Source organism: Saccopteryx leptura, chromosome 6 (genome assembly GCF_036850995.1).
Source record: "Saccopteryx leptura isolate mSacLep1 chromosome 6, mSacLep1_pri_phased_curated, whole genome shotgun sequence".
Taxonomy (NCBI): domain Eukaryota; kingdom Metazoa; phylum Chordata; class Mammalia; order Chiroptera; family Emballonuridae; genus Saccopteryx; species Saccopteryx leptura.
In genome coordinates this window covers 45,278,127-45,289,847 of record NC_089508.1, presented here as the reverse complement: position 1 = coordinate 45,289,847, position 11,721 = coordinate 45,278,127, and the positions used below count along the sequence as shown (strand labels likewise).

General features: G+C 38.2%; 1 protein-coding gene across 1 annotated transcript; it reads right to left on the bottom strand.

Moving 5' to 3' along the window:
- Positions 1–402: 402 nt before the first annotated feature.
- On the bottom strand, positions 403–9,823 carry GMFB (glia maturation factor beta). Its single transcript, XM_066342358.1, has 6 exons — positions 9,731–9,823; positions 7,996–8,045; positions 7,281–7,330; positions 6,340–6,422; positions 4,846–4,919; positions 403–1,398 (listed from the first exon to the last, which is right to left on the bottom strand). Coding segments are annotated over exons 1-6 (330 nt in total). The 5' UTR covers positions 9,732–9,823; the 3' UTR covers positions 403–1,326.
- Between the last annotated feature and the right edge of the window lie 1,898 nt (positions 9,824–11,721).

Genomic DNA, 11,721 nt, shown 5'->3' with positions numbered 1-11,721 from the left:
CCTAGTGGGCATATCGGGTGGATCCTGGTTGGGCGCATGCTGTAGTCTGTCTCTCTGCCTCCCCACTTCTCACTTCAGAATACAAAAAAGAAAGAAAGAAGAAAGAAAGAAAGAAAGAAAGAAAGAAAGAAAGAAAGAAAGAAAGAAAGAAAGAAAGAAAGGAAGAAAGAAAGAAAGAAAGAAAGAAAGATGTCCAATTTAGAGTATTTTCTGAAATTTAGGATATAAAATGCAATTTCTATTGATGTGTTAATGTTATTAACTATGGCCAAAGTTTTAAGATAAGTAATCATTTCTTATGGCACAAAACTAATCACAAATATCCCCAGAATTGGATATCAACTCTCAACTGCCATATATTCATCAATGCAAGCAGATAGTTGGAATTTAAAAAATATGAAATCGATTTATTACAAATTTCAGATACACACATTAGAAAATTGTTTTACTTGGACCCTTTACAAAAGTATTACTTTCACCAAATCTGGAATACTGGCAGTGTAAAAGTCTTAAACTAACTTTAAAGCTAACAAATTAAAGGCACAGTATTAACACATTTAAAATAACTAGTTTTCACAGGACAACATTAAGAGGTGGTGCTTTATAAATAAGGTATTATTAACCTAGATTCAAAACTCCCTAGAAATGACATCACCAGGAATGAAGCCCTTGATTAGTTATAACCCATCAGTTCCTAAGATGCTACTTTCCATAGAATAGTCATATTATTACAAAATCTAACTCCCAGACCTTAAGAACGAGTGATTGATCAAGTTTCTGGACTTGATTTAAAAAATATAGGAAACCAAAGAAGGGAGAGAATTGATGAAAGATGTACTAGTAATGCAGATTACACTAAATTATTAATCATGGCTCAAAATAGGGTCGTTCGAGTATTTTACCCCATATTAATTTCAAATTTTTGACAAGTGATAATATGCTATTTTCATACATAAATTGTCAATATCCAGTATTTGTCAAAAGGAGGCAAAATGTTGTCTATCACAATACCCACTTTCTGCTGTTGTCTGCAAATAGTATCAAATTCTGAACATAGTTATAGAAGTCAGTCACAAGAGTGCAAAAAGTCCCTGGAGAGAAGTAGTCCACCTAACAATTACAAAATATAAGGAGACATTTTACAAATTTCATTACTATGAAGATGATTTCCTCTTTGTTCAAACTTTGAACAAATGAGGAATTTTTCTTTACTGCAGGAAACAAACTGTAAGTAACAGTGCATTTTTAGGCATAAATAAGTATTTATGTCTGGTTCCAGTATGGTCAGGTTAATACATAAATACTTTAGAAACACAAGACTTCACATTAGTGGAAAAATCCAAGTTTCTCATGTAACCATTCTTCAGTTAGGTCTTCAGTATTTCTTATTTCAAATACCTTAAGAAAAAAAAAGGTTAGGTTACACACTCTGATATTCTCAAAAAACATCAAATACACTGTAACATTTGAGTATTAAATATCAAAATTCTCCTTTCTTTCATACTGATCACGACTTAATCTGGGTAAATTAGATCCACTGCTTAAGAAGTATGTTTCTTCTTTATTTCATTTAAAATAAATTAAAATTTTTTGAGGCAGGGAGAGAGAGAGACAGGAATATTGAGCTGCTCCTGTATGTGCTCTGACCGAGGAATTGAACTGGTAACCTCCGTGCTCCAGGATGGATTTCCAACCAACCGAGCTATATGTCCAGGGCTTAATTTTTGATTTTTAGAGAGACGAGAGGAAAGGGGGAAGGGAAGTATTCATTTGCTGTTCCACTCAGTCGAGCATTCCTTGGTTGCTTCCCCTGTGTGTCCTGACAGGAGACTGAACACGCAACCTTGTTGTTTCAGGCCATGCTCTTCACTGACTGAGCTAACTGGCCAGGGCCAGTATGTTACTTTTTTCAAATACTAAGTACTCAGTTACCAAAGTTTAGCATAAAACCAAAATTCCCTTAAAGGTGAGCAATTCTGTAAATCCCACCCACTTCAAGAGACAACCCAAGTATATCAGTCTAGTTAGGGGCTGAAAGAGCATATATGCTGGTCCTCCATAACTGGAGGAAATAGCTATAGATTGTTTTGATAAAGACGGCCTAACAGTCCACAGCCACAAATCGTCAGCAAGAATCTGAATGCACAGGCTAGAAAGTATAATGGCTATAGGAAGAAAATGTAATATAGCAGAAAGAATGGTTGAGGCCAGATGTGAGTTTGAATCCTAGTTCTGTCATTTACTATCATGCAACCCTGGACAAGTCATTTATCCTTTGAACGTCAGTTTTCCCATCTACAGAATAGGAATCACACCATCAATGTCACAAGGCCATAGTGAGAATTCAACAGGATTATTTGTGAAAGTAATTTGTAAATTGTAATGTCTAAATTCCAGTACTTTAGGTCACACTCAGGAACAGAATAGCATTGAGGCTGTTAACAGAGCTGTCCTTAACCACCCAAGCCACTACAGCAACTCTAGGGAATTCCTATGGTACAAAATTAGGAAAAGTAGTATCTATACATTGGTGGTATCCATGACAATCATATGGGCTAAAGGGAAAAAGCGGAAGGCACTTAAAGACACCCTCTTGGGTTGCTGAATTGTGGTGGCGCAGTGGATAGAGCATCAACCTGAAACACTGAGGTCGTTAGTTCGAAACCCTGGGCTTGCCTGGTCAAGGCACATATGGAAGTTGATGCTTCCTTCTCCTCTCCCCTCTCCCTCTCTCTCTCTCTCGCACACGCTCTGTTTCTCTTTCACACTCTAAAATTCTTCTCTGAAATGAATAAAGTCTTAAAAAAAAAAAAAAAGACATCTTCTGGGTTGATGAATAAGCACCCAGGGGGAAAACACTGATGCTGTCCTTAAAATAAAACCTGAAAGGAAATATTACTTAATACCACTTCAGAGTTGTAATATTTTATTTCAAAATTTAAAATATATATACTTTTTCAACTCAAACTAATATATAGAAGTTAAAATTTAAGAGCAAGCACCTCTCTTACCTCTAACCTTCAAAACTGCCATAAGACAATAGGGACATGTTAAATCATAAAGCAAGTATCTCATATACAACAGAATGTTCTATCTAGTGGTTTTCAACTTTTTACACTTGGGGATGGTGAAAATAGGAGAACTATGTCAGGGACCAATAAAGCAGAAATCACCCTGAGCATAAGCAAATTCAACTAAGATTACTGGTCTATCATTTTTTTTTTAATTTTTATTTTATTTATTCATTTTAGAGAGGAGAGACAGAGAGAGAGAAAGAGAGAGAGGAGAGAGAGACATGGGGGAGGTGCAGGAAGCATCAACTCCCATATGTGCCTTGACCAGGCAAGCCCAGGGTTTCAAACCGGCAACCTCAGCATTTCCAGGTCAATGCTTTATCCACTGCGCCACCACAGGTCAGGCAGTCTATCATTTTTATACAACATCAGGGTAGTTAACTCTTTCACGAACTGACACAAAATTTCTGGCAGACCTCTCCATGGACCAGCAGTTGAAAAACATTTCTCGCTTTAAAAAGCTACTGGTAGTTATTCTTTAGATTTGGAAGCAATATAGTTAACTGCATAGTATGGAATTCCTGCACAGAATTCGGTTCATTCAGCCTAAAGTACTAAAGCTATAGTACTTAACTTTTATTTAATGAAATTGTATTATGGCCTGATTGGTGGTGGCACAGTGATAGAGCATCACCCTGGGACACTGAAGTCCCAGGTTCTAAACTCTGAGGTCACCGGCTTCAGCTCGGGCTCATTTGGCTTGAGTGCAGGCTCACCAGCTTGAGCACAGGGTTGGCAGCTTGAGTGTGGGATCACTGAGATGATCCCATGGTCACTGGCCTGAAGCCCAAGGTCGCTGGCTTGAGCAAGAGGTCACTGGCTCAGCTAGGTCCCCCAGGTCAAGGCACATATGAGAAGCAATCAATGAACAATTGAAGTGCTGCAAATGAGTTGATGCTTCTTTCTCTCCCTTTCTGTCTGTCCCTGTCTGTCTCTCTCTTGCTCACTTGCTAAAAAAGAAAAAGAATTATAGAAGATGAAGAACTTGCAATAGATTGAATAGTCAGTGGCTTTTCTAAAGCTGCCTACATATGATTTCGTCTGATGAACTTATAATTCCCATTAAAAAATACATTGAGTTCAAGACTTCTATCATTCTATTTCCAACTAATAAAAAGCTTGGACTAATTTATTGCTCTGTTCTGAATAATGTTTAACTGCAAAAACATACTTACCTCTTTAGATTATTTCAGCTTTCTGCTCTGTACAGTAGTCTTGCTTGCCCTCAGGGGATACATTCTAAGTCCCCAATGGGCACCTGAAACCCAGGATGGTGCCACACCCTATACACCATGTTTTTCCTACACACACGTATCTTTTAACTTCAAGGAAGCACTTAACAGCTTCTCCTTAGCATATCTGAACTGCCAACATCACTAACTACCTTTGTGCTTTGGGGCCATTATTAAGTAAAATACGTTTTCCTGAACATAGGTGCTGTGATACTCAATAGTGATCTGAAACTGGGACAGCTAAAAAGTGACTCACAGGCAGTTGGGTATCTAGCTTGGTTATGTATACTGTACACATATTTGCTGGAAAATGGGATGATTCATGTCCGGGCAGGAAAAGATTTCGTAATGCTATTCAGAACCATGTGCAAATTAAAACCTATGAATTCTTTATTTCTGGAATCTTCCATTTAATATTTTCAGACCATGGTGACTACAAGTAACTGAACCCGTGGAAAGTGAAACCGTGTACAGGAGGGGAACTATTGTATTCTAAGTGAAGATACTGTTTCAACAAGCAAGTCAAACATAAATACCACCTTGGTTAGTTCAGCTGTCTGGACTAGCTTATTCTTACTCCCAGCATACATCATCTGTTGTTCAGGCTTACATCCTGGAAGAGAGATTTGTGTAGAAATGAGACTTAGATTTTGAAAAAGCAATGGGTTTTCATTATTTACTTTTAAAAAGTGATACATTTAAGATTTCCTATGCTTTCAAGATGATAAAAACTTCAGTCTAAATGTGATTTTGAAAGTCTTACTTGCATACTCTACAAAGAGACACAGCTAAATTACAAATAAACAAGCTTTAAGTTAGCAAAAATAAATGAGCCTAGACTTCTATAGATTCTGACTTTTAGATCCTTGCAAACCTTAAAACTTTTTAGCATTTCCTTAATTCTGACTTGAAATATCAAGTTCAATTCTATGGAGGTCTAACACAGATAAGGTTTTGGGATGATGATGGGTAGTGAGGTGAAGAAATCTGCCCTGAAAAAAAGTTTACTTATTAAGTTAAAAACATACTGTAGAGGCCCTGGCCGGTTGGCTCAGCGGTAGAGCGTCAGCCTGGCGTGCGGGGGACCCGGGTTCAGGCACATAGGAGAGGCGCCCATTTGCTTCTCCACTCCCCCCCTCCTTCCTCTCTGTCTCTCTCTTCCCCTCCTGCAGCCAAGGCTCCATTGGAGCAAAGATGGCCCGGGCACTGGGGATGGCTCCTTGGCCTCTGCCCCAGGCACTAGAGTGGCTCTGGTCGCGGCAGAGCGATGTCCCGGAGGGGCAGAGCATTGCCCCCTGGTGGGCAGAGCATCGCCCCTGGTGGGCGTGCCGGGTGGATCCCGGTCGGGCGCATGCGGGAGTCTATCTGACTGTCTCTCCCCGTTTCCAGCTTCAGAAAGATACAATACAAAAAAAACCAAAAAAATAAAAAAAATTAAAAAAAAAACATACTGTAGTATATTTTAAGCACTAAGTAAATGGTACAAATAATAAAGTTTAGAGAAGAGTTCATCAAGTAAAGATTTTACTGTGGGCTTGAACGGTGGTACTAGTGAGAGTTCTGGTGATGGATACATTAAATAACAATAAGCCATTTTAACAGTCAATGTAAGCTATTCTAGCACTATATTCAAGATTATAGGCATATCATGAGTAACTAATGCTTTAAAGATAAACACAAATATATATATCATAATTATACACAGGGTTCACATATTTAGAAAAATGTTTAAAATATAAGAGAAAATGTACTTTTGATATTTAAAAATGTCATTACATTTCAAATTCCTTAAAATGTGTGTATGATCTGACCTAACAACTACACTTCTAGGAATTTTTCCTAGGAAAATAAGAAATTCTAAGCGATGATGCTATATAGTAACTTATTTCCATGTGTGTGTACACACAAAACTCATTTTAGGTTTATTCAATACTTTTCATCTTTAAAACAAGCATACAATTTGTCCTGTATAAAGAATGGTTTTATAAATTAGATCAGAAACAAATATGCACTATGTAAAGAAATTCACCTACCAACAGGACTGGAGAAAATAAAACACAGAGGATATGAAACTCTTCCATCATCACGTTGATATTTATAACTATACACAATGAAGGTTTTTCTCAAGTTAAAGAAACTAAAATTACTGCTCTGAGACAAGCACTTAACAATGTTCTGAAACCTCTGGAGAGCTAGTGAGTAGTAAATTTCTAACACCCATTTAGGCCACACCTTCATTATCCATTATCTTTCCACAAATTTGTAAATGGGCCCCATGATAAATTATAAAATATTATGATCTCTTAAAAATAAGTGTATTAGGCCCTGGCTGGTTGGCTCAGTGGTAGAGCGTTGGCCTGGCGTGCATAAGTCCCGGGTTCAATTCCCAGCCAGGGCACACAGGAGAAGCGCCCATCTGCTTCTCCACCCCTGCCCCTCTCCTTCCTCTCTGTCTCTCTCTTCCCCTCCCGCAGCCGAGGCTCCACTGGAGCAAAGATGGCCCAGGCGCTGGGGATGGCTCCTCGGCCTCTGCCCCAGGTGCTAGAGTGGCTCTGGTCGCAACAGAGCGATGCCCCGGAGGGGCAGAGCATCGCCCCCTGGTGGGCGTGCCGGGTAGATCCTGGTCGGGCGCATGCGGGAGTCTGTCTGACTGACTGTCCCCGTTTCCGGCTTCAGAAAAATACAGAAAAAAAAAAGTGTATTAAAAGTATGGATTTAATATGGATTTATCTTTCTCATTTTTACTATAAACACATAATAATAAATGAAATTTTTTAAAAGGGAAATAATTCATCCCACTAATACATCAACTTTTCATTTTTTTCTTGGTCTAATATGTGCATATATATTTCAGTTTGATTGTAATCATGGTGCAGAAGAAAATGTCTCCTAAAAGTTGAAAATATAAACTTCATAAATAAAATGCTGACCATTAAAGAAAACAAATCTTTTTGAAGCACTAAGAAAAGGATATCGAGGTTGTCGTTCAGGCAATTCATCTTTAAGTTCATCTGGTGAAATGCCCTGGCATAATAAAGAGAAACAACTTTAAACAATTTTTACCTATAACCTTGAGAGAAACTAAGCACCCATTCTACTAATAGGTATGAATTCATAACCATACAACACAACACAAAATTTTATTTTACTAAGTTATATATAAGCTAAGGTTCCTAAATCCTCAATCTAATGAAAGCTCCCTCTAGCCCACTCAGTTGAGTTGTTTACTAACCAAATATGGGACTGAGAGGCACAGTAGTCTATGCTCATGTTCCAATTGTCAAAATCCTGATAAACCAACCCCTCAGAAGAAACATGTCTGATTTAGGGGGAAAGGTTCATTTCTTTTCACTCTAAAGTAGTTACTTAATTTGACAAACTAAATATTTAGGTTCTAGGATTTTAGTTTTTAATTGCTGGCCAAGCAATTTAGAAGCAAGTTGTAAAGCTGACTCAGAAATTAGTGGACATATAGCCTTAACTTCTATCACTTGTTACACTGATTTTTTTAATATGTTGATTAAATTAGAAAGACAAAGCACTACACAAAAATAAGCACACATTTTTCATGCCTAATAAGCATGTATCTGAAGGTGTAGAACTCATTTAAGAACTACATGTAAGTAATATAACATCTTTTGGGTAATCATTGCTTAACTGTAAAACTATATATAGGTGATCATACAAACCTCAAGCTCTTCATCCAGTACCACCAGGCGTTTATCCTTATCAATCTTCACTAAAAAGAATAAATAATATGAGCAAATTGTGATTCTAATGTGACCTTGGTCAACCCAACCCAGAGTCTTGGCCCCTTTTTTGGCATCTAAAATTAAAACATCAAGAATCACAGCATAAAACACTCATTTAGTTTTAGTTCAGTTTATTAGCTACCTTAGTTTTTCAAGTAGTTAGTGTTTAAAAGCTTCCACCCATAATTCCCATCACTTACTTTGCTTATTTAGAACTTTATATCAACTCTTTACATTTACTGTGCATATGGAGAACTTTATAAAGATGACTGTAACTGAGACTGGTCTATGTAACATGGTTGGAACTGTAAGGGGAAAGTGAACCAAGAGTCAGGACAGAATAATCGTCAGATTCCCAGCTTCTCCAGAGTCAGGATTTCATGGTACAGTATAACTATTCTGAGAAAATGAATTACAAATAGCAGTGATATCTATATTCAAATCTATATAACATAATCCAAAGCCATATTAAAATGTGTTTTTATGATGTACGCCTCTTTTGTTTGTTTGTTTTGTTTCTTTTTTGTTTTTTAGGTGAAAGGACAAAAGATAATGAGGCAGACTACTGCATACACCCTGACCGGGATCCACCCGGCAATCCCATCTGGGGCCAAAGCTCTAATACCAAGCTATTTTTAGTGCCTGAGGCTGTTACACTCAGACCAAGTTATCCTCAGTGTGTGGGACCAGGCTCAAACCAAGAGCATTGACTGTGGGAGGAGAGGAGGGAGGTAAGGAGGAAGGTAAAGAGGGAGGGAAGAGGGAAGGAAGGGGGAGAGAAAAGGGAGAGAGGGAGGGGGGGAAGAAGTAGATGGTTGCTTCTCCTGAGTGCCTTGACTGGGAATCACCCTAAAGTCGGCCAGTTTTGGTTTTGCACTAATTTCCCAGTAAATCCTATGACATAAAGTATGATCTCAAATAGCTTTACCTTTCTGTGGGAAAATGCACTGACATATATTTTCAATTCTGTATTGCTCTGTTGTAGTATTTATTTGTAATAGAACCAGAATTCCTGACAAGTTGTTACCACCTCATTAATTCACATGGGCCAGATGCATCTCTCTGTTACACATACTCTATACACGCCTACATTTTATCCTTCTCATTCTTCCTTTATCTTTCTAAATTACTACCCACATATTAAATATTAACGAGAATATAAAAGAAATCTGCATAACATCAGATACAGCACATAGTGGGAGAGGCAATATTCAAATCCTTCTTTCCATTGTCAGAAGTCAGAGAAGCTTAAATATACTCTCCATAAAAATGGAGTTCGAGTCTAGAGATGAAATAAGGGTGCAAGTCACTTTGAACACAATGCTGAACTTTACCATTTTACATGTAGGCCAAAGTTTCTGAGGATGAGTGAGTGGCCAGGCTAATTTTAGTCCCCTGAGAAGTTAAAGGATAGAGAAGGATGGGTCACTACAAATGACCAAGTGACCCAGAAGATAATCTCTTCCAACACTCTATAGTAGCAGAGTGGGGGAGGTAGGACATTCCACCTCTGTTCTGTGATATTAGCTGTTACTTATTTTTTCAAGTAATCTAAAAAGGGGGGGATTAAAACAAGAGGTAAATTACTTTCTAAAGGTTCAGTTTATTCAATGTAGCTATAAGATAAAAACAAACTAACAGCACATAACTGAAACAATCACTTGTAGCTTACTTATAATGGCAGCATTGTTCGTTTCTTTGCGAAAACGAAACTTTCTCAGTTTTTCCACTAAATCTTCGGCAACATCACAAACCACCAAAGACTCACTCTAGAAAAGGAAAGAAAAAAAATCATGTATAAAATGCCATGATTTCAATATATGTAAATAAGTTATAAAATCTATTCCTTTAGAAAGGTATACTGACATCTTCAAATGTCAATCATGTGAAAGCATTAACACGAAACACGTGAACACTCAAGAGCTTCGAATCTACCAACCTTTTTGTATCTATATTAATTACACACATTTGTTCATCTTAAACATAGAGTATACTTTAACTTTCTCCTTACTAATAACTATGTCAAAGAACTAGACATATAATAATGTGCATTTTTATGAGAACTGCAGAGGAAGGGAAGAATGTGGGAAAATTCAAGCATCTCTGCCTGTTGTTAAAAAGCATAGATTTTTACACAATGCAGGAAGAATAGGATAATCATCTTATTGTCCTTAGAATTAATAAGACTGATTCATTTTGGGGTCCACAACTATAAAAAATATACAAATAAAAGTATGAAAAACCTTAAGAGTAAAGACCAATAACATTTCTATCTTAATTAAGTGACTATGGGGATTTTATTTATTTTATTTTAAATTGATTTATTGATTGTAGTGAGAGAGACAAAGGGAGAGAGAGATACAGGGAACAATGACCTGTTCCTGCATGATGTCCTGATTGGAGACTGAACCAGCAAACTGCATTTCAGGACAATGTTCTAATCAACTGAGCTATCTGGCCAGGGCAGACTATGGGGATTTTAGAAGGAGCTGTTTAGAATCATGAAAACAAAACCAAATGAAACAAATATAAAAATTAAAAGGAAACTTTTACAAATTATGAAAAAAATATGAGAGACTCTTCTCCAGAAATCTGGCAAGGAAATGATCAAAGCACTCTCCTTTTAGCGGTGCAAATGTGTTATTGATTGCAAGCATGAGGATGTAAGACTTTTTTTTTTAAGTGAGAGGAGGGGAGATAGAAAGACTCCCACATGCGCCCAGACCAAAATCCACCCCACACCCATCTGGAGCTGATGTTTGAATCAACCTAGTTACCCTCAGCACCCTGCTGATGCTCAAAGCATTATAGCCACTGACTGGAAGAAGGAAGAGAGAGAAAAGGGGGAGGGAAGACAAGCAGATGGTCGCTTCTCATGTGTGCCCTGAGGATGGAACACGGAATGACTGCATGTTGCGTCGATGCTCTATCCACTAAGCCAACTGGCCAGGGATAACATTTTTTTTTTTTTTTTTACATAGGCAGGGAGAGAAAGACAGAAACATGAAGCTGTTCCCATATGTGCCCTGACTGGAGAACTGAACCAGCAACCTCTGTGTTCTAGGATGACACTCCAAACAAACAGCTATCCGGCCAAGTCTGTCTTTCTTTTCTTTTTCTTTCTCTCTTTCTTTCTTTCTTTCTCTCTCTTTCTTTCCTTCTTTTTGTATTTTTCTGAAGTGAGAAGCAGGGAGGCAGACAGACTCCCGCATTCACCCGACCAGGACCCACCCAGCATGCCCACCAGGGGGCGATGCTCTGCCCATCTGGGGCATCACTCCGCTACAACTGAAGCCATTCTAGCGCCTGAGGTGGAGGCCATGGAGCCATCCTCAGCGCCTGGGCCAACTTTGCTCCAATGGAGCCTTGGCTGCAGGGCGAGGAGAGAGAGAGAGAGAGAAAGAGGAGGAAGGGTACAGAAGCAGATAGGCACTTCTCCTGTGTACCCTTGCCGGGAATCGAACCTGAGACTTTTACACACTGGGCCGATGCTCTACCACTGAGCCAACCAGCCAGGGTCTTTCTTTTTTTTAATGTTTAAAACTTCAAACACATAAAAGTAGAGAATTGTATAGTGAATTCCCATACACTTATCACTCAGTTCCAATCATTAACACACAGCCCATCTTATTTTATCCAATACCCTCAACACTGTCTCATGGA

What these genes read in the sequence shown, in the direction of transcription:
- GMFB (XM_066342358.1), bottom strand. An exon ending in TTGCCTGAACGACAACCTCG is followed by an intron (nt 6,423 to 7,280) that starts ATATCCTTTTCT and finishes CTTGAGAAAAAC; the next exon opens with CTTCATTGTGTATAGTTATA. An exon ending in TATTTTCTCCAGTCCTGTTG is followed by an intron (nt 4,920 to 6,339) that starts GTAGGTGAATTT and finishes TCTCTCTTCCAG; the next exon opens with GATGTAAGCCTGAACAACAG.